Below are 27260 nucleotides of genomic sequence, written 5' to 3' on the forward strand. Positions count from 1 at the left end.
AAAAATAAATCAACAAATAAATAAGATTTTTTTTGTATGGAGTCTGGTCTACACACCTGATGGCGGAAGCTGATTGGCACATAAAATGACGATTTCCGCGTGCAGTTTAAATTGACTGGACAATCCAGTCACGCGCAGATAACCGGCGGACACTGAGACCAAACGGAACGTGCCGTCAGCGAGCTGCTCTCAGCCGTTGGTGCTCTTCGTTCTCACTGGAGATTAATCAGTTGATTGAGAGGTGAAAGGCAGTCTCTGCACAGCTGACGGACTCTGAAATATTAAGTTACCATCAGTTTTCGGTTTTTTTCCTTCTTTAGTAATGTGGTTATAATGAGGTGAGGATGGCCAAACGACCGGGGACTGACGACGCGATGGTGACTTCGCCGACCGTTCTTCGGGATTTCGCAGACGATTTGAACACCGGGGACGTGAACATGGACTGCGGCGACGGAGCCGCGGAGGTCTCCCTGGAAGATATCCTGAAACTGTACGGCCAGCCGATAAACGAGGAACAGGCATGGGCGGTGTGTTATCAGTGCTGTCGGACTTTAGCGCAGAAACATCGGAGGAAAGGCTACAAGTCTGCCGGTGCTTCGGCTGTCGACTGCCCGAGGAGGATTGAGGGACCCGGTGATGTGATGATCTGGAGAGACGGGACTGTCGGACTGCACTTTGAAAGCAGCACAGGTAAACGAGCCGACAGCAGCCAGGTGTCTGGATTTACTCAAACGTTTGTCTGGTTCGAGTAACTACGCAGCTAAGCTAGACGACAAGACGAGCCATCTCAACAGGCTGCCAACAATGAAGCATTTTCCTCCACATCACTCGAAGGCCGAACCAATGGAGCATCCTCATGAAGAGGCCATATTGTTGTGGCTGTCTGCTTTCAGCCATGTGGTGAATTTGTTTACTGACGCCCAGTGCGGTTGTTAATAATATATGCTAGATAACCGCATAGCTGCTGGGGATCAAGGAATGAAGCTGTACCATCAGTTACTCAGACAGACGGGGTTTGTTCTCACAACACAATCTAGTATTTACATTATAAACGTGGTTCGTGCTGTTGCTTCACTCGGACGGGTGTGTTAGCCGGGCTGGCTCAGAATGCCTTTGGGTTTGTGTTAGAAATGATGCTCCTGCAGCGGTCAGTGGGCTACAGTAAACAGTGAACCATGTGGTGCATTCAAACCGCAGAGCACCTTGGGCCCCAGTCCAGAGCAGAGCTATACAGCCAGCATCAGTGTGGCAAAAAGCCAGACGCAGATGACTCATATTGCTGCTAACAGCCCCATTATTTGTGTTATGACATTTAGTTCAAGGCACAAATTAAATGGGGGGGGGGGGTCCGTTAGTTCAGAGCAGGTGCCTGGCGTGGGCTGCGTGCACCTGATTTGAAACATAATGGAAACACGTTTTAAATATGGTTTGGTAAAAACTGGTAAGGTGGAAGCTTGCATGCATTTCCAGCGCACAGTGGATCCACTCAGCTGTGGTCGTTGAGGTCCACTTTCCTGCAGGTTCCCGTTCCATGTTCTGGACAACAAAAGTTACCATTGCACTTGGGTCTCAAGGACCAGCTGGTAACTTTTTGTCTAAAATATTTCCAGAATCGATGTTAACACTGGAAAACCATCACAGCTCTGTGTACTGAGAACACAACATGCAGCTGGGACACTGTACTGTATGTTTTAGAGCACATTCCCTTTTCAAAGGCTCTTCCAGCAAAGCTTGTTTCAGTGTGTAGACAGATGTACACACGTCTCAAAGCCTTGTGTGCGTTTTAACTGCATTCCATTAATAGGAGAGACATAAAGTTGGGTGTGGGGGGAGGAGGCGTGGTTGTCAGCACAGCCTTAGGCACTGAGGTTATTTCCTATCTCTCCTGGGAACTTATTAGCCACCTCTCCTCTTATTTTCCCCTCTCCTGTTTATACCCTCCCCCCCGATCGCTCTCTCGAGCTAACCCCTCAGTCCAGCTCTCCTTCATCTCAGCAGCATATGTAACCAGCCAGCAGTGTTTGCCTCATGTGGAAAATTACACACTCTCTAAAAACACATTCAGCCGGTGCTGCTGAGAATCTTGGCACTGCCAGAAATAGAATAAACGTGATGATTAGATGCACAGACTTTAGACATCTGACTGCAGATGAGTTTGGAGATTATGAGGGGAGTCCTTTGCTGCGCCTCTGGTTGGTGGTTGGGGTATTTTGAGACAGCTGTCCTGATTCTTATTAGGCCTGGCGATGAGAGCGACGTGAGACCTATTAAGCTTTCGGTAGGTCAGCAGCTAGTTTAAGAGGTTACTCCCCAGGCAGAAAATCAGTGCTTACACAGGCTACGTATGGCCTGTGCATGAGTCTGACCAGGATGCGTGGAGCTGTTGTCTGGACTCATACGCTGCTGCTGTGGTCAGCTAGCAGGGAATCACAAGTGTGTATGTTTGTGATGGATAGTGAACAGAATCAGGCTAAATCAGCGGCAGTCGAAGTGGAGGGTTATTTTTGGCTGGATTGATGTGAGGTGCACATTGCTCCTGCTGCCGTCAGATTAATTCACATGAAGCATGGTGAAGTACATATTCACTCCCACTCTGCGTTGCCTGGAGAAAGGGCCAGGCCTGAATGCTGCATCAAGATGAGACACTTATTTACCCCAAGATTTTCAATGATTCATGTCTACAGTACAGAGAAATTTGGTGCATGCAGTATTTTAACTGGACTGATATTCACACAGTTGATCTGGTTAATGGTTGAGTTAAGAAATGTCACATATTCTCTGTGTTTATTTATTATAATAGAGGGTTAAAGACAAAACATCTAGAGAAATCTTACATCTGATCACCCCACTCACTGTGAAACCCTTTCAGCAGCACAGAGGTTGATGTTTCTGTGACTAGGATAGTCCTGGCGACACTGCACCCTGCTCCAAATATGCCCTCTGCGGCTTACTTTCCCGAGGAGAGACAAGGGCCCTGGCAAAGCCATTTCTCCTTGGCTTGGACAAACAGAGGACTGAGTGTTTCTTAGATGAGCGTTGGTGGATGACTGTTTATTTTTTTCAACCCGTCTTTTAGCTGTAATTCATAGTGACCTGTGTGGAAATGAGCTACGCTCTGCTTATGTGAAGTATTTTCCAGCTCCCATTTAATCGGAAGTTTGCTTCCTCAGTTGAATTTAAACTAAAATGGCACTTATATAAGCATTAGGAGAGATGACGTGTCTGGACAAAGCGTCTCATTTAAATGCAGTGACTTAATATTACAGTCTGGACTCGTGTTAAAGTCTGCAGAGCTGTCACTCTCTTTGTACTTTCACCCCTGACGTTGCCCTTAACCCGCACTCAGCTCTGTTCCAGTTACTGTTTGCAAGTGATTAGCAGTCAAAAGTGAGCTCTGTATGTAACAAATGTAATATTGTTCAATTGAGGAATGCAAATTATTCAGTGGGGGAAGGACACTTATGCTGTGTACTTTTGAGCTTATACATGAAAATCTTGAAGTACAGGTGTGTAGGAAAACCAGTATGAGAACAGCAGATAGGAGTGTCATAGCTTTTGTGTTTACTTGACCTTTTGTCCAATAAGTGAAAGAGAAAGTTCAGGTTTTCCCGTCTGTGATTTGCTGTTTGTTAAAAAAGGTTTCCATTTTTAGGGGGGGATTTATGCAAATGAGTAGGGGGCGGTGGTTGAATGAATGTCATATTACTCTAATCGGCCCCAAGCGGCTAGTTTTGACATCTCAGATTGCCTCAGGCAGTGACTGCAGAGAAAACATAATCATTTATTCACTCACTAGTGTTACAGTCTTGTTTAGTGCTGTCGGGTATTCATGCATTTCAGCTCTCACTGCATTTACTCTTCACTTGATGGCATGTGAAGTTTAATATTTTATGCTCCGTAACACTGTGTGAGGTTTGCGTTTTCAAGATGCATTATGTAACTGTGCAGCTCATGCACAGAGATAATTCAGAGGGTGTGTTTGCTTCGCAGGTAGACAAATTACCACTTGCACAATTAATAGCTTCAGTATTTTAGTGTGAGTAACTCTCTCTCTCTCTCTGTTCTGTCATTGTAGATAAATACGGATCAGCCCCGACGTCATTAGAGGTGAGTTACACATCGCAGTCTCCCTGGTTACTCCAAGTTCCTGCAATGATCATGCCCTCACAATACAACATTTAGTCACTTGTCATGTTAAGGATGAAACAGAATATATTTTCAGAGCTTGTCCACCAATGACGCTATTAGTGAGGAACAACACCACATGTTGGCTGGTCCGGCCACTGTGTTGCAATATTGTTGGCTTTGGCCTTGAGAAAAACATCTTCTGCATCGAGCCAGTGAAAGGAGGCATTGAGATTAACATGAACTGATTATGTTAACTGATAAAGGTGTGGTATTTTTACATGTGTAGACATGCACGCACAAAGTAAACTTACCTCTCACTAAAAAGGAACACGTTCGCAGCACCTGCACCAAACATGGCATCCATGAAAACATTTTTTTACTCGTCCAAATGAAACAGCATGGATGGCATCCTTGTAATTGTTTGTCCCGGAGATTGAGCCCTGACCTGTAATGAACTTGACATGAGTGAGTGGGAGAAAGCTCTGTACAAATGGGGCTCTTTGCTTTATTCTGTAGTTATTTTTTGTGCTGCACGCTAAGGCAGAAGAGCACTTAAAAGAGAGAACATCTTTTCTTTTTGTTCCTAAATGCATTACTTTTTATAGTATAACACGCTTATCGGCAAATCCACATGAAGAGGACATAGGTCCAGTGTGTGTTTTGCCAAGCAAGGTACATTGTATAACACTGGGTGGAGGAGAAGTCTCAGTCAGAGCCTGATTATGTGTACACGGACTAATTACACAGAGTCCTCTGTTAGCTCTGTCCGAGCAGTCTGATCGCCCTTCGTGTTTGTCTTGTAGTTCATGTGATCACAGGAATGCACAGTATGTCTGTGTTTTTGCACGGCTAAGTTGGAAATAGAGTTCCTCCCCTCAGCTGACTGTGAGAGCGTGGGTAAAATGTCATGGTGATGCTGCTCAGCCTAAACCTAAACCTAAGCCTAAGCCTGTGCTCATACTGCGTTACTATGAATAGGCAGGGTGTGTTTGCCTTGTCAGTTCTTTGGTAATACTAACTTTGAAGGCACACCTTGTTGAAAAGAACATGTGTGTATTTATTGCTGAATCTCATTGATTGATAGGTAAAACACGATATAATCAATTGTCATTTGTGTGAGCTCTCTGTTCGTGTCAGTGGCTTGTTTTTCCAAATCCAAAGTTTTTAGTCTCACACTGAAAAACAGTAGCAGTGTGGATGGCAATGGTGGTCTATATGCCGGTCTATCTGTCGGTCAGTCCACCTGGTTCAGACTGTCAAGTATGGATCGCCATGGAATTTCATACAGGCATTTATGGTCCACAGAGGATGTGTTCTACTGATTTGAATGATCCCCTGACATAGCATCTTTTGGATGGATTGCCATGATAATATTTAATCTAGCACCACCATCATCCAAAACTTTCATCAGTCGTTTATGACCAAACAGCTGCAAAACTAAGAAAGTTTGCATCAGTCTCAGTTGTACTTTTTGTTTGGTGTTGGTTAGCAAATGTTAGCATTGCTGAACATCTTAGCATGTCTAAGTTAGTGTTGGGCAGTTGTCTCAAAGTATGGCAGCACAGCTATTGACTGTATAAAACAATGGACGTAGTCTCCATGACGTTGCCCAGAAATTTCTGAAGAGCCATTGTGAAGTTCAGTGACACTGCCTCTGGCTGTCGCCATCTTGGTGGTACAATTCTCTGCCAAACTCCCTGCTAATCCAGAAATGGGCAAAAAGGTGCAGCGTGGGTGGCTTCATTTTTCAGCCCCGGACGTTGTTGCTCGGTCACAGCAGAGGAGCTGGCATAACTCTGGATTATATTCCTGTTTAAACTGCTCTATTTAATTTGTTGATTTTTGGTGGTAAATGCAATTTTATGTTCTGAGTGGCTGTTAACATTAGCAAGAACTGTAAATTCAACCTGTTGCCTCCCTGTGACCTAGTTACCATCAGATCATTCGGGATCATTTGATTTAATTTAGCATTTTACAGTTTTTGGCCATAATCCGGTGTTCCTCGTGTTTTGATTTTGTGCGTGCGTGTGTGTGTTGTGTCTCAGTCCCTCGTGTAAGTGAGTCAGGCAACGAGCCAGTCATCCAGTGCCGCTCTCTCATACCCACCTCTCCTTCTACACACTGAAGTCTTTTGGAGTTTATCAGCAGCTTGTGTTGAGTTGACCCACTTTCCCTCACTTACTCCATAGCAGCTGTGTTAGGATGATCTTCAGCGATGTCAAACAAGATAATGACTTGTTGCTTTAGATTGAAACTGGTCATGAGTTAGCTCTTGTCTTGTGGCGCTCTTTTGTCATCTTCATGGTTACAACTGAATATTTATGACTGGAAAATAATTGGTACAAGACAAATGTGAAACTTCTGTTGCAGCCTTCAGGACAAGCTTAACCCACTTGGTTGTTGGTTAAAGATTAAGGTGAGATTAGGTGTAGTATCCTATTACAGACAGGTTCTCCAATTTGCTAGGTCTGCTCAGGTCCCTGTAGCTCAATTTTGAGCCAAGACAGGAAGTTTGTCAGCATTGTGCACAATGTGTAAAGCCTTGGATTTTGAAACGGATCCTAGTTGAATAATGTGTTATTTTCTCATTCTTTGACCCATCATACCCCGAGTTTGAAGCACTGTTCACTCACAGACCTGTGTGGTCTTGTTTTTCCAGATTCAGATTCTCACTTGTCCTCCCTCCAGATGGTTAGAGGTTACATGTATTTGGCAGGCTCTGATTCAGTGGAGTATTTCCACATGTACACAGTGATGGTTGTAAAACGCATGTGTCGATTTGATGGAAAGAAGTAGAGATGTGTATTTGGTGATGAATAAGCATAGATATTTTTAGGTCAGCTGTCTGTTGCTTTTGAGTTCAGACATGTCCACTGGAGTGATAGGGTAGCACTTATTATGATCCCTGTGTGCCTGAAATTTACCAGTGACCTCATTGTTACATCCTGCTTTTATCCTCATCAATCAATTGATTTTGTGACATTGACAGCTTCACTTGAAAGCACCCATGCAGCTCATATTACAGCCCCCAAGGTTACATTTCTGCCTATGCAGGGATATTCACAGCATGCACAAAGCCACAGGAATGCGATTTATTGAGTAGTCACAGCTATTTGAGTCTGGGTATTCTATTTCTATCCATCACAGAAGAAATCATTGAGAGATGAATTGAGTTTCCTCTTCAGTCCATCAGCTTTATGAAGTTGTCACAGATCCTTTCCAGTAGCTGTTAGAAAGTCCTGTGCAGTTTTTGGAATAAGACAAATGGGGTTTGTGTGCAGGGTTGATTTTTCCTCTGTCTTTGAAGCTGCTGTGACGTGTTTAGGGTGTTTAAGGCTGCTGTGGGGATTGTGTCAACATTTTAGGTCAAACTCTGCAGGTGATGAATAATGGTTCTAGTGAAATACAGCAAACTCTGTCTGCTTGTTTTTGACACATACAATAAATACTGTCTGGACCACATGTTACTAAGGCTATTTAACCCTGAAAAACTGGTTCTTCCTCGTGTTCTCAGTGCTTGGAAGGCAGACAGTTGTTGAGCTTTATGTGGAGATACTTTTTGTTTGAAAAAGGAAATCTCTATCCTACAGTGTCAGCTTTTATGTCTCACTCTGATGGCTTGAGATGAGCACACATGATGTTCGATCCAGAGGGATGTTTTCTCAGTCTTCAGCAATTTTCCAGCTGGCTTCACAGATGAGTGCAAACTGGACAGTTTTTGACCGGCTGATATGAAAGAGCAGCATCGTGTTCTGTCCCGCTATGAGCTGTGGTAGTGAATGATGCTGCAGACTGCAGCAGGCTGAGCATCCGCTCCTCAAGATTTTTAGCTCCGGTTATGTAACCGTCTGTGTTGTGATAGCTTTCCTCTACTCCTGCAGCGAACGCTGAATGCTCCTTAGCTGACGGCTTTGTGAACTCTGATAGCCACAGCGATGCCTTTAACTGCAACTGCAACTGCAAGCTGCAAGGCAAGAGTGTGATCGTGTTAACTCAGACCCTGAAATCATGTCAAACCGCAACCAATAGAGACTTCAACTTTCAAATGACAATTTAAACAAGTGTTTTCACCATTTTCTGTTTATTTTATTATTGTATTATATATTTTATTTACATATTGGCATATCCATAGACATCAACTTTACAGCTGATATGAATTGAGAGTTCATCAATGGAAAACTAGGTGTAGTTGAATAGTAACTGTACATTTCTGTATAAACTGATCTGTGTGCTGAAGGGCTCAACAGTACATCAGCCTGACTCTTTCCTTTCTCGTGTGTTGTGTGTGCGTGTTAGTGTTAGTGGTGCTCTTTGACACAATCCACTCATTCTTTGCCCATCTGCGTTCTGGCTGACTCACTGATGCTTTCCCCATCCTGGATGCTCCTCTAGTACAGCTGAGAATATGCATATGTCCATTTTTCAACCCAGTCTTGTTTTTTAGGATTGTTTGTCTGACTCTTTACAGCTTCCCCGGTATGAAGTAAATTAATATGAATATGATGGAAACTCGTAGTAGTTCCAAGTAAAACAATGCAGTGACCTTCATCTAACCAGGGATGTTAGAAAGCACAGCCTTGGGGGCAGAGGTCGCATGAGTTTTGGCATCACAAGAGATGGAATTTCTACTCATGAGTGACCAAATTTGCTTACTTGCCTGTCTGAGCTGTTTGGCCTGAAAGGAGAGCAAGCAGACGCTTTTAATTATGTGTCCCTCTTAGTTTTTTCTGGCGATCAAAAGGCAAGTGTTTACTTGTGTACAGCTTGACCCATTTTTACTAACTGAGTGGAAAACTGCTCTTAATTTTACAAAGCTTTACCAAGGCCATGTTTGGAGAAAAGGCTCCCCTTCATACATGAAGATTTTCTGTCTGTATCCACGAGTATAGTTTTTATTCATCATTGAAAGTCTTGCTGTAATATGTTAGCTATTTTCTGCTTATTGGGAACTAGCTGTATCACTGACATTCACGATTTCCTTCAGGAGACAAAGGTTATCATGAGTAAAAAATTCACTTCGTATTTGTCACTGATTCTCAAGACGATGTCTCAGACACTGGTCTTCATTGGAGAGTCCTCTCGTATAAAACAACTCATTGTTAGAAAACATAAGTACTTCTTATCCCAAGCAGTGATGTCATGCAAGAGCTGAGTATCACTATTTGTTTGTGGAGTGTGAGAAAAGTTGCTTCTGAGGGAGGATGGAGTATGTTCTGAATGGATCTTTGTACAGTTTTTGTTACACACCGGTTGTGATATTTGTATTTAGGAAGCAGTAAGTAATAAGCCTATGACACACAGCGCTAAAGCTAAATTTAATCCCAGTGATACTATTCTTTTTTTCTTTTGTACCCCGTTGACTCTTCATGCTGTGTTTCCCGAAGAAACATTTGAAAATATAGGCAGTTTCCTGCATTACCTGTGGTTAGCTGAGACCACAGCAAAGGGAACATATGTGCGTTTTATCCGCTGTGGCAGTCTTCCACCTATCCTGGGTGGAGCCTGGTTTCAATTAGTAGTTTGCTACCAAGCATTTCTGCCCGTGCCAGAAACCCACGGGTGGATTTTTCCCAGTCTTTCCCAGCTGTTCATCCGCATGCTTGTTCCCCCTCCTTCCTCATTCCTTCTCCTCTGCTTTGCCTCCTTGGCTCATTCCTGAGTCACAAGTCATCAAATGAGATAGTGACGGGCAATTACAAAAGTTAGCTGTTTTTCTTCCTCTTCCCTGTCCTGGATATTGCCTGTCAATACTTAAGATTCCTCTTCCCCATTCCATCTGACAAACCGTAAACTCGCCTGGGCCTTCGTTCATTTCCTTCAGCCTTCACTTGTATGTTTTTCAAGCCATTTATGTCTGGACTCATTTGTCAAATTGAGCCCAGGCTGCCATTATATACACTCTGGTGTGCCTGAACCTTGGATAACAGTGCTTTTAATTAATGATGTATTGAGCAGACCCCTTCTGCACCAGCTACTGTTGAACCCGTGGTCAGTTAATTATTACAAGCAATTTTGTGTTGGCAGGGAAATTGGATTTAAACAATAACTGCTCACTAAATCTACCCTTGCCTTGCCAGTATGGCAAATGTCCCTCATTTGGAAATCCATTCTAATGCAACTGCTTCGATTATACATGGATACAAGAGGATCTCTGCACTTGGCTGTTGATGTTAGTTTACTATACATAGTGCAATGCAAACCTTTGCATCCCTGTGGTCCATGAATAAGACCCCCTGTGCTGACCGTCACTCCAGCATTCCCTCGTATTTCCACCCACTGCAGCGCATGTTGTCCTACAGATGGATTATAAGGTTACATAATAAAACACCAAGGAATAGAGTATTTATTTTAGCCCTGGACCAGGATTATCAGATGCACACAGAGATGGTTGATGAATGACAGTGGGAAGACACCACAAAAATGATCATTCTCCAGGAAAGAATGGGATTAATAGGTTAGTATTGTATTGGGTTAGTATGGTGCTCATATTTTTATGTATAGAAATACATTGAATAGAGTTTAATTGACAGTTCAGGCATTTGAGCCATAAAGAAGAAATTTTTAATTGAACTTTTGAATGAAATAGCCCCACATTTTCACTTTTTAATGAAATCAGTGTTAGGCCTCAAAAACTCATTTGACTCTGTGTGGCATGCCAGTTTTATTATGTCAGTGGTTTTTCACCTCAGTTACTGAAGTCAATGGGCTCGAACATGCTCAGTCAACACCTTTCCCTTCTTGGCGGCTTTGTTCCCAGACACGACAGCCAGGTTTCCTGGCACCAGTCCCAACTATAGCCAGCCATGCCCATCAATACCAGCTTCACCCACATCAACTCTGCTTTGTGTGGGCACCTCCCTTTTACAACAATGTCACTCCATTCTGTTCAGGATAAGAACACGCAGTACAGCACTTGATAGCTGATCGTTTCATTACCTGAACAAAGCCGTTTCAAAATAGCTTTGCGGTGTTGTTTGTTGTTGCCACATTTAGACCTTGAGTGCTGCCATGTTATTAGAAAGACATTAAAGTGCAGTTCCAAAGCTGCTAAATAAATTCATGCATTGTATGCATATGATTTCTCATTATTGAAGATCTGCCATAATTGGTATCAGGGCTAATAAATAAATTCTTAAAAATGGAATAGCATTGTCTGTTGTATGAAGCAATTCAGACTCAATTTAGAGGCTTTGTTTTTTTGCAAGCCATTGCACTGTTCTGTGGGCATGCTCTATTGTGCTCTGTTAAAGCACTGAAGCCTGTTAGACATAGCAAACACAGACACTTGGTCCTCCAGAGTGGCACAGACAAATGGATAGCAGCCAACAGTTACTATGAAGGGGATCCACATCCAAATCCTGTGCAAACCTTGCAGCCACAGCAGCTGTAGACTGACGCGACTCCCGTGCAATGAAGAGCACAGTATATTTTCTTTCAAGCTGAGTGCAATGTCAGAGTGCAGAATGTTAGTTTGATTATGCTTATTGCATTACTAATTAACTAAACATGTCTAGTTAACAAAGGCCCTCATGACGATATGTGTACTACCTCATTAAAAAGTGAGAGCTGGAGACACTCCTCCAGAATCATATTTTAAAGGTGCTATCCTGAAGCCAGATTCTGTGCTTTTTGCCTCATCTTGCTTCCAAAGACTTGTTGATCTGAGAGTGCTGGTGAGATTAAGTTGTCTGGAGAGGACATGGCACAGCAGAGCTGACCGGATGTACTGTGGCAAAAGAGCAACTTTGCCTTTTCATAGCTCGTGATGGTTTGAAACCTTAGGAGTTGAGAACCAGCTGCAAAAAAAACAACAAAAAAAGATAGGTCATAGTCTATTACTGAGGGGAAGCAGCGATGAAATGAAATCATCCCCAGATTATGTTAATAATCATCCTGTTTGGAGGAACACTGTGGCCTTGTTTCACATCTGGTTTGAGGACATGAACTGTCTTCTTGTCTGCTCAGGTGAATTGAGCCTGTTGTGGATAGTTGTTTTTCTGAGACAGGGGTGCGAGGAAATTGGGTCTCATCCATGAGGATGTGCTGGTGTGCATTAATTATGGAGCAGCAAGGGAGGGCAGGGAGAACATAAAATGGAGTACAGTCTGTCAGCTGGAAAGAACAGAATGTTGGCACACACAAGAGCAAGTAAACAAAATGTCAGTGGATTGGAAAAAATCATTTCACTAGCTAAATTACAAATGTCGCTCAGGCTGGAACCTAATATTTACCTAATTGTCAAGAAGCTGAAGAACATTTAATGTCCTGTGTACACCTGAATGATATTTATGATTTGACTCAAATTCACCACGTGTGTACCAGAACCAACAATAACGAAATCTAGCACTGAGCAGCTTTGCCAGTGTATAATTGCTGTGATAATGTTAATATTCTGTTTATTCTTCATGCCTTTCACGTCTATCTTAGATATTGTTGAAGGCATTGGATGTCAGTCTTAACTTGTCTGTGATGAGAACTAAACTCAATCCTACATCATTCTTTTTCTGTAGAAACTCAGTTTAAACAAACTATTTTAGACCAAAGCCTGTGAAGCCTGGTTCTCATCGCATTTGTCCATTGTCCAACAGATTATTGACTCACTGGGCGTCATGATCTACAAAGCTCTGGACTATGGCCTCAAAGAAAACGAGGAGCGTGAACTCAGCCCGCCGCTGGAGCGCCTGATCGACATGATGACCAACACCGAAGAAACTGAGAGCGATCCCTGTCCTGACGAGGGCTATGAGGCCACAGAGGAGGAGGATGAGTGCGAGGAAGAGGAGGAAGAGGAGGAGCCCATCCCTGCTACCACCACCAGCACAGTCAGCGCAATTCGTGGCTATCGAGACATCATCATGGTAGGTCGCTGGAGGGATTGCGGAGTACTTCATGACTGGTTGATTTTTGTTTTTCTTATAGATGCTGGTTAAAGATACACAGTGCTTACCTGCAGGTGATCAGTGCAGATGGAAAAAGTGGAATCCTCCCTCTCTGTCATACACCAGTAATAACTCGAATAATTTACTGCAGCAGTTTGATCAGTCGTGGTTTGAGGGATCATGCTGATGAAGAACCATACCAGATTGAAGTGGCACTGCGAATTATTGAAGTTATCATAGGTGTATTAAATGTGCTGATTGTTCTTTTGCTTACAGAAAAATTCCCCCCTTTGTCCCACATGTGGTGCACTTTTTCCTTTTTTCCCCACATTTTTACATCAGGTCTGTAAACAGAGCAGCTCATCCACACACCATCATCACTCCAGCTCCAGACAAATTCCCCTGATGGGGGACGACATGCTGTAAATTCCCTGAGCAGCCTCTGAATATGAGACTGGTAATTATAGCTATGAAAACACACCGGTATTTTGGGAATAGGCTTGGAAACGTTCACAGCCTGTTCCTTCCATATAATGAACCCGGTGTAGAACATAAATATAAGCTCTGTTTGCTGCCCAGTGCGTGTCTAGCTTGGCCCCTAATTCCTCAAACAATCATTCTCTTGAGTGTAAACTGCTGTACGTCGGTATGACGTGGCTAGATTGGATAACTACACATTCCTGACTGACCACCTTACTTTGCTTTTATTCTGCTGTTCTTGCAAGTGAGGCATCCGCTAAGACAGGAATAGTTAGATGCTGAATGGGTGTCCTCAAGCGAGGAGTGGCTGCATGAGCTGTCATGCTGTTGCCTAATATGTCAATCTGGAGGTTTGGATTGTAATCCACCATTTAACACAGATTCTCCAAACCGCGACATTGGTACATACTGTTATCATTTATATGCCAGTAGTTAACCAACAGCTTTCCTTCAGTTTTTGCAGTATATAAAGTTTCGAGTCTGATACAGATCATTGTTTTTAGGAGAAACAGTGGAAACCACCGACACAGCTGTATTTTAAGCATGCCAGTAAAGACTTAATGCTCAGGTGTCATTTTACCTGTGAATTCCTATTTAGTGGATGAGGAAGAAGACACTTCTTTGCTGTGTCAGACATTCCTGTGGGGAGCCAAGCCTGTCGGAAAAGCATGAAAATATGTGATTGGTCTGGTTTCCTCCTTTGTGTCACAAGAGATAATTTGACAGCTCATCCATTTCTCTGACAGGGAGCCTTTATTATCATTACAATCAGCCAAATACCATAAGGGTCAGAGCTTTAAATGGTGCAGAAGCAATGCTAGTCAGCTGATGTCACGCCACCTGGACAATCAGGTTCATGTTGATTGTTGTTGTTGTTGCTCCCTACTAACTGATGTTTCGTCTTGCACTGTCATGAGGCAGACATTTTTGTTGTTAATGATTATGATACATTCGTCTTTCAAACTGTAACGAATCATAGGACACAATAGGAAATCATTTGGCTTTAACTATATAAGAGAATTATGTATGCGCCACTTATACAGAATACTAATATTTACTTCATGTTGACTGTGTTTAATTAATGATTATTCCATGAGTACCACGATATATATCTATCTATATATATATTTAAATGTATATCATATTCCTTCCCTTTTCTCCCCTACAGCTATGTTCTTCCCACCTGCCCAGCCCATCAGATGCCCCCAACCATTACCAGGCTGTGTGTCGTGCTCTCTATGCAGAGACAAGGGAACTACACACCTTTCTGGAAAAAATCAAGAGTGCCAAGGAGGTAAGACACTCTAGCATGTGACATCTGCGAGTCCTTGGTGAGTCTGGTACACGTGCATATGAAGTGAATCACCTAAAACTGTTCTGAAAATAACTTCTATTCTCATTTTTAATACCTGTCACTCATCCCCATTCCCCAAGTCATGTAATTTTGTCTGTGAGTCATCACTAAAACCATCTGATTCATTTGCACATCACAAACCTTTCAAAATCTGAGAGAAAGGGAAACTGTGCTTTGAGACATAGAACAGATAAGAGGATATGAGAAAGTACCAAACTGTCCTGTCCCCAGGGTTTGCCACTCTGCTTTGATATGCGGATTTTCTGTGTACAATTCAGTTGGTTGAATTAGGATCTGTTCGGCAAACAGGCTCTCTAAAGCGGGGAATAGAAAATACCAGAGTGGTGCCCAGAAACTGCACAATAGCAACAAAGCAGCCCACAAAGTGCTAATGGTCCAGAAGATTGAGACTGTGTGGGTGTCCCCGTCTAACCCTTTGTCAGGCCAGTCGAGAACTCAACATCGCTTGCGCTACTCGGCATGAACTTAATTCTGCTTGGACTTGATCTTGCATCTGGTCTCTCATGTGGGTATACTAGCTTATTGGCAGATTTATTTCTGTTAAGTGGAGCATTGGTATTACAGTAATGGAGTATGATTTGTGAAGGATTCCCTGTTGAACTTGTGCTTCTTGGAGACAGAATGTGTCAGGCTGCTAACCAACTGTCGACCAAGATGTGCTGGAATTCACTCTTTTTTTTCTTTTTTCTTTTTTTAAATTAAAATCATTCATTGAAAATTATTAGCATGATAAAATACAATCAAAGAAATACACTGTGGAAGATGTGGCAGCTTGAGCACAGATCAGCGTATATTTTCAATTAGGGGAATAGTGTTATTGTAATTTGTGTTAGCAATTACTGACGCAAAATTCAACCCATGGCCTCCATTCTTTAAATTCTTTAAAGAGACCTGTCCTGCTAGACTCTAAATTTGCACCTGACATTAATGATAGTCCATTAAAATCTTTACATTCTACCTTTTGTAAAGTCTTTCTAAAAAGTGCAGTATAGAGTTCTTCTTACTCCACTTTTGCGTTCTCTGATTGAGTTGATGTTTAGAGAAGATGCTGCCACGTGATTTGTTATACAGCTTGTCAGACAGCATATGTTCACTGTAGAGTATGTACACTCACGGGACACATGCTGGCTGTGACTTCTGCAGGCGTTATGATTCATGCAAACGGTCTTATGTAATGTATGGTTATAGAATCAAGTTTAACCACATTACAGCAATTTAAGCAGATTACAGGAGGGGACCGCAAGGCCATAGAGACTGCTTTGCACTTCCTCAAGCACTGAATGTTACTGGATAATTGCTAATGAGTAACCATACACAGTACCACCCATCACACATGCTTACAAATTAGGAGGTTAGTTAGTTTGTTTCAGTCGAGCAATAAATCAAAAATCGTCAGCGCGATGTTAATGTTGGGGCAGCACGGTGGCGCAGCAGGTAGTGCGCGTGCCTCACAGCAAGAAGGTTGCCGGTTCAATCCCCGGGCGGAACCTTTCTATGCGAATGTTCTTTCTGTGCATGCGTGGGTTCTCTCCGGGTACTCCGGCTTCCTCCCACAGACCAAAAATATGCTCATTAGGTTAATTGGTGACTCTAAAATTGCCCCTAGGTGTGAGTGTGAGTGTGAATGGTTATTTGTCTTGTGTGTTGCCCTGCGATTACTGGCGACTGGTCCAGGGTGTACCCCGCCTCTTGCCCGTTGACAGCTGGGATAGGCTCCAGCCCCCCTGCAACCCCGAAAGGGATAGGCGGTATAGAAAATGGATGGATGGATGTTAATGTAGGACAAGGTTGAAGATGAATTGGCAGCAGAATTGCATTTGGATGTTAGAAAAGAGATTTCAGATTAGCAGGAAAAAGATTAGGAAGAAGGAATGTGTTTCAGCAGTAAGCATGGGTGTGGACGAGCAGATGTGCAGATGATAAAAAGGAAAGCAGCTGCAGCTGTCAGCAGGAGCTTTTAGGTTCTGTCTTTGATCTAAGAGCGATATCAGACGACATGTTAGATGCAACTGCCCTGAAACAACTTGATAAGCCAGAACTTAACTTCAGCCTTGGAGATTTGTATGAGCACAATATTTGCCACATGCAGCTGACCTGGAGCAAGCTACAGGGAAAAGGATGCACATATTGAATATGTCAACAAGGAGGGTGATCCGTAACCTTACCCAGTATGGCATTTGAACTAGTCACCCAGAACTTTTGTAGCTTGTGCAGTGAGGATTCAGTAGGCAGACAGTAATAGCAGCCATTAGCTGGCGATTGGCTTCTTCCCTCTGGAACACTGTCAATATTGGATGGACATCGACATGCTCATGTCAAACCACATCCATTGATGAATGAACCAGACTGCTTTGACAATATGGGCAATTAGCCGTTGACCTCAGCTTCACTCCAGTGCTGTGAATGCAGTGACACCTACTGAAAATCATGACCGCATTTTTAATATCGTCCTCTATTTTGGCCAGAACCTTCGGAGAATGGAGGGTGAGACTCAGGAACCTGTTAAAGACCTCAATGAGCTGCAAAATGCAGATTGGGTAAGAAGAATATCTACTTGGTACACCACTAGATTTTAACTCTGTGACCATGTGTTGGTAATTACATATCTCTTATATTTTCTGACGATAACTGCATTAAAATAACATCACGTTTGTCCCCACCAGGCACGATTCTGGGTGCAGGTGATGCGAGATCTGCGGGATGGCGTTAAGTTGAAGAAGGTTAAGGAGCGTCAGTACAACCCACTGCCCATTGAATACCAGCTCACACCTTACGAAATGCTGATGGACGACATCCGCTCCAAACGCTACAAGCTGCGAAAAGTCATGGTAAGGACTTTACTTACCTGCAGAACCACGTTGAGCATGTGTTTATAAGTATCTATTTGGCTGTTTCATGGTATGTTCCCATTAACCCTAACCTCTTCAGTGCACTTTTCAAAAAAACATCATGAGTTCACATCACATCGAGTTTGACTGTGTCATTCCAGGTAAATGGGGACATCCCACCAAGGTTAAAGAAGAGCGCGCATGAGATCATTCTTGAATTCATCAGGTCTCGACCACCTCTCAACCCTGTGAGTAGCACACAACACATCACCTGTTACCAATGAACCTGTTTACCTGTCCAATGTTCCAAACAGGTGTTTTTGGAGCATTCCACTACTTTCCCAGTCTTAAGTTGCTCTTGTCCCAACTTATTTAAAACATGTTGCTGCCATCAAAGCCAGAATAAGCAGATATACAAACTCACTGATGTTGATGAGGTAGAACAGATTTAAGTATATTGTCTCTGTACTGTTTTCAATGTAGTATATGTCAAAGTTATCACGTTGTGTTTTTTTTATGTTTTACACAGTGTCCAAACTTTTTTTAAACTGTGGTTATATTTTTAGAAGAGCAAATTTTCAGTTTGGCCACATTTAGAGAATGACTGATGTGATAATTATCATCCATATTCAGCCTTGTTGTGAAAAGAATATTTTGTTGTCTCTTGTTATACAAGTACACTGACATTCACTGTCAATGCCAAATGACTGGGCGTGAATGATGGGGAACATACTGTGACATGCACACACACATGCACCAACACGTGATGACGAACAGAATACTGTACTTAGATGACAATGTCAAAACATACACTCTTTCTGGGGAGGTGTGGAGGGAAAATCTCACTTTGGTTTCCATGGAGATGGCTATCAGTCGCTCACTGTGGTTGTCATGTCAGGTCTCAGCCCGTAAACTGAAACCCCATCCGCCACGTCCCCGGAGCCTCCACGAGCGATTGCTGGAGGACATCAAAGCTGAAAGGAAGCTCAGGCCAGTCTCACCCGACATGATCCGCAGAAGCCGCCTGGGTAAGCCACTGACAGGCGATGAGAAATGTACTGATGTTTATATGCTGACATGCATGCACACATGGCCAAACATTAATGGACTTGTGCAACACCTGAGGATAACCTGCACAAATTATTGGACGTTTTCTTCAAACTATCAAACCTAAACCTTTTTGTTTTATTGGAAGGAATTCTCTGATCGTTAACTTTAACCATGACTTAATTATTCCATCATGATTACTCTTCCTACATTGATTGAACTTAATCAGAAATGTCAAAGTGTTTAAACAAGGATCATTTGGACTTCAGCTGGCAGCCTTCATTTGTTTGCTGGGCTTGCACTGCTACAGTAATTGCTGTGGTTACCGATAAGTTGTCTTTCCTCTTAATGTAATTCCAGTATGTAATGCCACCCTTCATGGTCACTTCTGTGTCTCGGAGGTGGATAATCTTTCTGGTATGCAGTCGTCATAATTGGCCAATTGGATCTAAAGTTTCAAACCATCTAAAGCTTTAATCAGATCAAAACAGCAAATACTTTGTCGGTCTATACCATACAGTGCTTGTGTGCGGTTTACTCAAGACGCCTTTTCTTAGGGGACTTAAGAGGGTAACATGAAGCAGTTGTTGCCTAATCACACATACGGGATGCTGTAGGGGTTATCTGAAACTGTTGCTTGAAATATTATGGTCCTTACGATCTTAGATTGTTGGAGTGTTTTTTTTAACACTTGGATGATTCATTGAGTTCATCATCTATTTTAACGCTTGTGGGTTTCTTTTTCTCCTGTTTGCTTCCATTTCTTTTTTTTCCCCTTCAAAACATGGGCATATCTGTCAGTCATGCGACCTCTTAGCATGTCTTACAGCTTTGACTCATCAGGTAAAGTTTTACGTCACCTTTTGTGCTCCTTTTTTTGTTGTACCTTGTGTTTCATTCCAGGCTATTTAAGGTTTGGCTCCTGATTGAAATACACACACACATACCCCATTTTTTTTTTATCACATCCTTTCACACTGGTTGTTGTTCTACACGCACCTGTAGGAAGAAATGGGTCAACACAGTGCAACCGTATCTTAGGCTGCGTGGTCACCTTGATGTTAATTCAATTTTGCAAGTTCTTTATTGGGAGGTAAAATAAAATCTGCTTCAGAGCAGGAAATCTATGTTTCAGGCATGTTGTGATAGAAATTCCCAGTGTGCCCTGTGTAGGATGGATAGTCACAGGGACTGTCTGTGGTCTAGGTGATGAGGGATGGATGTACGGGAATAACCTTTTGCACTGTGGCTGTACTCATTGTCTTTCTCTGCTTCCCTGGCACTTCCCTTCACTTACCTGTCCCTTATTTATGTGTGAATGTAACCCACACAGAGTCCCTTCAATTCACACCTGGTCAAGTCCTCCTCGTGGTACCAATCTGTTGTCAGGGATGGAAATATTAATGCGTGTGGTCCTCCTGAAGGTTATATTCCCTTAATTCCTTTACAGGTGCAGGGAAAAGCATCAGCACGCCCCAGGACTTGTTCCGCAGCTCAGGTAAAACACTCATGAAGCAATGTCTCGTGGGTAAGAAGCCAGTGTCACTGGTGTGATCTTTTGTTTTGACCTCTGTCACAGAGGTATTTTTAGATGATGTGATTGAGCATATGGGTGGGGCTTATCAGGTACTAACAATATAAAGACACCCATAGTTTACGCAGGAGGCATGATGACCACCTGTAAAGATGAAAGGAAACAGCTCAGGAGAATTTATGGTGCCCTTGTAATACAACACTGCTCATAACTAAAATCATACCTTGTGCCTTTAGACACTCCAGATGCACCCAGGAAGTTGGCTGTCAGCACCCAGTCTCTGGCCAGTGGCACCATGGGACCCAGTCAAGGTGGAGTGCAGCCCCTTAGCCAGAGGAAGAGGCTGCTTAGAGCACCCACGCTGGCCGAGCTGGACAGCTCTGAATCTGATGTAAGATGTCTGACTCTTGTTGGTCATAAGATCTTAATCCAGTTCCAGTTTAGCATCTTGAAAAATGTTTGTGCAGAACTCAGTCAGTATCATGTGACTAAATCTGAGTTCTGGTTAACAGGAGGACGGCACACGGAGCAGCTCCAGTATGTCCACGTCTTTGCTAGATGACACGTCACCCGAGTCCGTCATAGGCAAGAAGGGTAAGAGCATACCTGGAACATATTGCCATATCAGTCTGCTTTTTGACCACTGCAAACATATCTAAGTTGTTTACACAAAACTTAAGCTATTATGTCTTCACATGTTGTTTTTTTTTGTCCTGTGTCTTCAGCTCCTCCAAAGTTCCTGCCCGTGTCTGCCACCCCACAGCCGGACAAGCGTCAGTCGCCACAGAGGCGGCACTCCATCGAGAAGGAGGCACCCACCAGTGTCCTTCCCTTTGCGCCTCCATCCAAACAGACCTCCAAGTCTTTGGTAGGTCAGCTATTGAAGCATTTCCTGTTGGATTGTTTATTGAGGGCTGTATATATGGATGAAAGAAGCCTCTCAGATCGGTAACAGATGCAGTACAAACATACATGAGAGTTGCAGAGTATGTGGAATAACAAATCACATCTGTCGAGATTACATTTATTTATCTGTTGAAGTTGGTCCCGTCCAGTGACTGGCAATTTGTTCGCAATGAAGTCATTGGTTCTGTGGGCGACTGTGTCAGTCGTGTGATTCCAGTGAGGTTGATGGATGTAATTGGAACCACAGGACAGACCACTGTATGAAGGGGATTTAGATGGAACTGGTTCACTCTCATCACTTGCTAGTTTAATGGCAGACCTCTGGCGCCAAACCAGAGGCCCAACCCGAAGATCATTAAATCAGAAGAAATACTCTTAAAACCCTGGAGGCGATGGCTCTCCTGAGAATACATCACACCATTGTCATATTTCTTTTTCTTTTTTTTGATGCTTTTCATGTTAATGATTACATTCTGCCTTGTCTTGTAAATTAATAATTAAACTTCTTTGTGACAGACTGAAGCAATCAAAAGCCACACATTTAAGGTTTTCTAGTCCTCCTTTTTTTTGATATAAACAGAGTAATTGTTTTTCCCAGAATTCATGTTTCTTTCCCTTTTCTCTCTTTATTTCATACATGCACACGCTCAAACATGCTTTACCTTTCACATAGATCCTTGGAGCTGAGCCTCTCTAGTCGATGTAAAACAGTAAGATCCTTGTTGCAGTTCCCCGCCCCTTCTGGTGCTCGATTTAGAACTCATTAAAATATTTAGTCTGGTCAGCTGTCTTATCCCAAAGACTTATTTGCAGTCATTTCCTGTTTTTATAAAATGTTACAGCTGATAAGGGATCCTAGTGCCAAAGTAACTTGGTCAACCTTCTGTATATCCATCACCATCAGCCCAAGTTTTACTTCATAGTACCATTTTTCTCTTTATTGGAGGAGTAGAAAACTGGAGAGCTGGACAGACTAAAAGAGACGGGTGAAGCAGGCGTGTGTAAGATGTAGGTCTGCACCACCAGTAGACACCAGCTGTGATCATTGGTGTCAGTGATGGAGCAGCCAGAGTGAAATCATGAGATGAAGAAAGTTTCCATCTCAGTGAACTCTCGTCCTTTTGAGACCGATCCTGTCAGATGATTTTTCTGTCATGGGACTTCCTGTTATGAAATTGAAGTTTCACGCCACACATGAGTTGAAATAACAGTTAATTTGATGTCATAAGATGATGCATAGAAATGGATTATGAAGTCATGTATGAACACTTGGGACATTTGTCTTTTGTTCTGTTGTTCTGATATCTTTATCAAAGTTAGCTGTAGATAGTGATGTAATTGGGAGCCTCTCCCTCTCAGGTCCATCCCTGAAATGTTTAGGAACATTTCCTGCATCGACTCGTGTGAATAAGAGCAGGGATCGATATCCTGCAATTTCCTACCTCTAGACCAAGTAACATTTCAAGAACAACATTGATACAGCTGTGTTGTAAATGAAAGCAACACTGCAGGGACAAACACTGAAGGGGTGACATCCCGCTAATGAAAGATGCTTACTCCAGTAATTTACTGGTAACTATGTATTAAAGATAATAGATTAATGCAGTTCTTATATTAAATTTTCTGAAGCATTCTGTATGTGACCTGCTTCTGTTTGAATGTCTTGTTCCCTTTGTCTGCTGGTCAGGTGGAAGCTGCCAGTGGTGCTCAGGGCACGGTATGTCACTGCTACTGCACATCATCAAAGGCACATAACGCTGTGTTGGGAACCGATCCAGAAAACTGCATAATTCAATAGACTTGTTTTAGATGAATGGGAGCGTTTGTGTGAATGGGAGATCTGTGGCATAGTGAAAAGAGCTCAGGGAGAGTTCAAAAGAAAATGGACAAGAGTTTAGAAATTGCCTGTAAACACTCACAGCTCACATTTTCTAACCAAGCCAACTGAGGGTAAATGATCGGCAAAGAGTTTCCCTGAGCAATTTTCACTCCTCCGTTGAGGAAAAACAAAAGATAGATTAGTATGTTGAAAAGGCTCTCAAGTATGTCACAAATCTCCTGGCGACCACAGCTTGCACCATGATGGGGTCCACGTGCAAATTTGCTTCAAGCCGAGTAATCATTCTAAAACATTTATATGGAAAGCAGTCTTATATAGTTAGACAGTAACTGAATAAAGTAATGTGACAAAGAGCTGTGGACCACCAACATGACGGGTGTAACATCATCAGGATGCTTTGTATTTCTCTTCATCATCACACTGTTGTCAGTACAAGCATCATCTGTGGTTCACAGAGGGTGAAGAAGACTGGTGTTTTCACCTTCACCACCTCATCGCATGCTTGGTCTTTTGGTGAAGTGATGTGCAGTGCCTGCTTGGTGAAATCGGTGTGACTCCATTGCTCGGATTGTGCATTTAGCCATGTTTACATGGTGTTGGTGTCATGTGAATGCAGCAGATCCCATTACGTCTGGGCTACCTGTTTCCTCATCTCCATACATGTTAGTTTGTTGATGTGATGTTTGTTTTTCTTGCAGGAGGAGTTCTGCTACCCAGTGGAGTGTCTGGCTCTAACAGTGGAGGAGGTGATGCACATCAGGCAGGTTCTGGTCAAGGCCGAACTGGAGAAGTTTCAGCAGTACAAAGACGTCTACACCGCACTCAAGAAAGGAAAGGTAGACGTCACATGAAGAGTTTTTGTCATCACAGTGATCATTTTCCTCAGTCATCATTTAAATGCAACGTATTCTATGAACCTTCTTCACCTCACTTCATGCTTTCCTCTCTAGCTTTGCTTTTCTTGCCGGACCAAGAGATTCTCCCTCTTTACCTGGTCCTACACCTGCCAGTTCTGCAAAAGGTAAGTTCAACTAAGTTACTATTACTGGAACGACTCAACTTGAAGTGGAACCCGTTATAGTCTGATTACAGGTCTTGGGCAGTACTCTTGCATAATGGAAAAAGTGGCTTCAGAGGGAGCTGTGTGAAATCTGATTGATTTCCTGATGTGTGTCACTTGAGTCAGCATCCGTTGGGCCTCTACAAGAAATGAAATAAATCTGCAGGTGCGGAGTTAGAGAGAAGTGAGCCAGCTTCTCATCTCTGCTTGAGACGAGGGACTCAAGGCTACAGTAGATACTAAAATAACACACCTGAATCTCTGACCCAGCTGACTGTGGTCAAGTTGTTGCATTGTGGATAATGTAGGTGCCAGCTTTGATGGGGAGGGTTGATGCGTGGAGTAGATAAGACAATATCTCTGGTTCTGCTGCATCTGTTCAGTAATTTTCAACTTAACAGTTCATTGTTATCCTCTCCAGGCCTGTGTGCTCCCAGTGCTCTAAAAAGGTAGGAGGCTGTTGACTTACATTTAAAGCACTTTTTAGCACTCACTTTTGAAATTTTTGACACTCTTGACACCTGTCTGCTGTTCCAACAGGTGCTTCATAAACTGCATTTACTGTATATTTACCTTTTCATGTGTCTTTTTCCCTAAGATGCGGCTGCCATCTAAGCCCTACTCCACCTTGCCCATCTATTCTTTGGGCCCCAGTGCTGTGGCTAAAGAAGAGGCATGTGGACCCTCTGCTCCTGCTGAGCCAGAGAAGCACCCATTGGGGTCTGGACATAGTCGACACAGCCTACGCAGAAGTGTTTACAAGTATGTTACTATTGAACTCCCGTTTTGTTTTCTATACTGAGAAAATATGGTCAAATTGCTGTGTTGGATTAGTTTATTCTTTATTTCTGTCTGTCGTCAGGTTGTCTAAGCACAGCAGTGGCAGCAGCAGCAAAGATGGCCGATCACAGGACGAGCCAGAGCTTCCCAAGGAGCTTACCGAGGACTGGGTCACCATGGAGATCTGCGTAGACTGCAAAAAGTTCATCACAGAGATCATCTCCTCCAGCAAGCGCAACCTGTGCATGGCCACCAAGCGCGCCCGTCTCAATCGCAAAACCCAATCCTTCTACATGTCATCATCTAACTCGGTCAACTTCAGGCCCTCTGAGCGCGCTATCAACGAGGTGTAGGAAGCGGGGGCCGCCTTGTGCACTCTGTTCACGCTTTCCCAAAGCTTAGTCATTCAATTAAAAAAAAAAAAAAAAAGAAAAGAAAAGAAAAAAAAAACTTAGTCTTGTTTTGACCCGGACTGGTTCACTGTGACGATGAAGCCAGTCCACCCCACCCCAAAGTTAGTCAAGGTTCTTACACCTTACCCCGTCTCAGGAAAAGTTGGTACGCTATGATTGGTCATGACTGGTCAGGACTTGAGAGTAGCTGCCAGATAACAGAGGAGAGCCATGTTTCTGTAAGTCAGTGATAATTCAAGACACGGTGGGTTGAATGGATGAATTGAGTTGCTGATGATTGTGAACCAGGTTCAAGAATGTATATTTGACATTAGAGCGGGATCAGATGATACAGAAAGACAAAAGTTGAAGTGATGACGTGTAAATAGTATAAAGGCCCATCCCTAATCTTAGCTATGAATACGTTTTCCAGTTCCTGTTTACTTCTAGCACTCAGGAAGAACAACAGATTGTCTTTTGACAGAAATGCACTGTAGATCCTGCTGTCAGGTCTGTTGGGGTAGATCTCTGCCACTCCCCTCTGCCCCTCTCTTATTCTTCCAGCAACAATTATGCCAAATGTTCCATCATTTTTTAGCCAGTTTAAACGCAGATTTACTATTCTCTCATGTTGTACAGAGGACACCTCGAGGGGTGAGAGTAGTCAGATTATTTTTCTCTGGGTGGGTTTTGGCTATTAGTTTTAATGTATATTCAAATCTGTGCCTGGTGCCAAAATGTAATTTCTTTCTTTGAATGCCTTTGTAGTTATGGACCTACTGTACATATGTGTGATAGACTCAATGGCAGACATATGAGAGTGATCCAAAGTTTGGTTTCTCGCCCTTTCATGTTCCAAACTGGGCAGTAGAAGCACAGAAATGTCGGGTTACGAATGTGTACATGCTGTATATCTTAATTGTTCCAAATCTAAATTTAATATAAAAAAAACTTAACTAAGTAGAAGTATAATTCACCATGTTTTAAGATTTCTGCCTCTGGAGTTTCTTTATTTGAAATTCTTCTCTGAAACCTTTATTATTAGTGTTATTATGTTTGTGTCAATGTAATATTAAGATTTTATTTCTGTTGTATAGTTTATAAACTCCTCAGTGTTAAGATACTCATCTAAATTGCAAATCGCACTTTTACTGGACCAAGTTATTGTTTATGTTGGGTTTTTTGTCTTAATTAATAATAATTATTAAAGTCTTTGTTTTTCTCCTCTTGGGGGGGGTCCATAGTGCCATTTCCCAGGGTTCCTCTTGAGTGAAAGTTGGTGTGAATGGCTGCAGGTTGTCCATAAGATTGGAATAATGGCTAAAACAAAACACTCAGTTTAATTGAATGTAGGCATTTTTAAGTGTATAGCTGTCATTGAATATGCTTTCTGAACTTTTATCCCCTTTCAAGGCTCTTACACACACACACACACACACACACACACACACACACACACACACACACACACACACACACACGCGTTCATCTAGTGTGTTTTGTGACAGTTGTTACCAAATGAGCAAAAAGCCAACCAGTCTGTTAAATACTGATGCCATGTTCCAGTGAAATGTACATCTGACCAGTTTTAATTTAGACCTCTGTAAAGAATGTATGCATGCTGTACTGTGATCTGTTTGTTTTTATCGAAGAAATTACAATAAAATCATCCTGATTCTTAAATTTGACTCCATTATCCTATTACAGAGTTTGAAGCCTGGTATTGAGTGCACAGTGTGCTGTGTAACTGAGCACACCAGCACCATTCCAGGGTGATTGAGGTAGAATGAAAATCTGTGTTGCTTCACTTCACCCTGTGGTCTTAGGGACATCGGGTGGTGGAAGGTGTGTACTGCAGGCATGTTAGGTCATAGTACTTTAACATATTCTTTGATATATGCGATTTTGCTGATTGAGTGGTGTAACATGAAGGAGTCTTGTCATGCAGGCTTTGCAATTGACAAGCTGCAGTAGTTTTCAGAAATGGTAGAAATGCATTAAATTCTTCACA

At 42.7% G+C, this 27260-nt stretch overlaps 1 protein-coding gene across 2 annotated transcripts; it reads left to right on the forward strand.

Annotated features, from left to right (window-relative positions):
- Positions 1 to 191: 191 nt before the first annotated feature.
- spire1a (spire-type actin nucleation factor 1a) lies at positions 192 to 26929 on the forward strand. Of its 2 annotated transcripts, XM_070984435.1 has the most exons (18): positions 192 to 690; positions 4076 to 4107; positions 12717 to 12986; positions 14656 to 14781; positions 17328 to 17399; positions 17526 to 17690; positions 17852 to 17938; positions 18589 to 18718; positions 20188 to 20235; positions 20508 to 20662; positions 20784 to 20865; positions 20997 to 21139; positions 22865 to 22894; positions 23716 to 23853; positions 23968 to 24038; positions 24499 to 24526; positions 24676 to 24839; positions 24940 to 26929. In XM_070984435.1, exons 1-18 carry the CDS (start codon positions 345 to 347, stop codon positions 25208 to 25210), a joined length of 2358 nt encoding a protein of 785 aa, XP_070840536.1. In that variant the 5' UTR covers positions 192 to 344; the 3' UTR covers positions 25211 to 26929. The 2 variants fall into 2 exon arrangements, with proteins under 2 accessions (XP_070840536.1, XP_070840537.1); XM_070984436.1 differs by lacking the exon at positions 22865 to 22894.
- The last annotated feature ends 331 nt before the right edge of the window (positions 26930 to 27260 follow it).

Source organism: Chaetodon trifascialis, chromosome 17 (assembly GCF_039877785.1).
Source record: "Chaetodon trifascialis isolate fChaTrf1 chromosome 17, fChaTrf1.hap1, whole genome shotgun sequence".
Classification (NCBI taxonomy): Eukaryota; Metazoa; Chordata; class Actinopteri; order Chaetodontiformes; family Chaetodontidae; genus Chaetodon; species Chaetodon trifascialis.

Excerpts from the sequence above, each read along its gene's own strand:
- spire1a (XM_070984435.1), top strand. The coding sequence starts at position 345 with ATGGCCAAACGACCGGGGACTGACGACGCGATGGTGACTTCGCCGACC. Across the intron at positions 4,108-12,716 it reads CAGCCCCGACGTCATTAGAG|ATTATTGACTCACTGGGCGT; the intron begins GTGAGTTACACA and ends ATTGTCCAACAG. Across the intron at positions 18,719-20,187 it reads GATCCGCAGAAGCCGCCTGG|GTGCAGGGAAAAGCATCAGC; the intron begins GTAAGCCACTGA and ends ATTCCTTTACAG.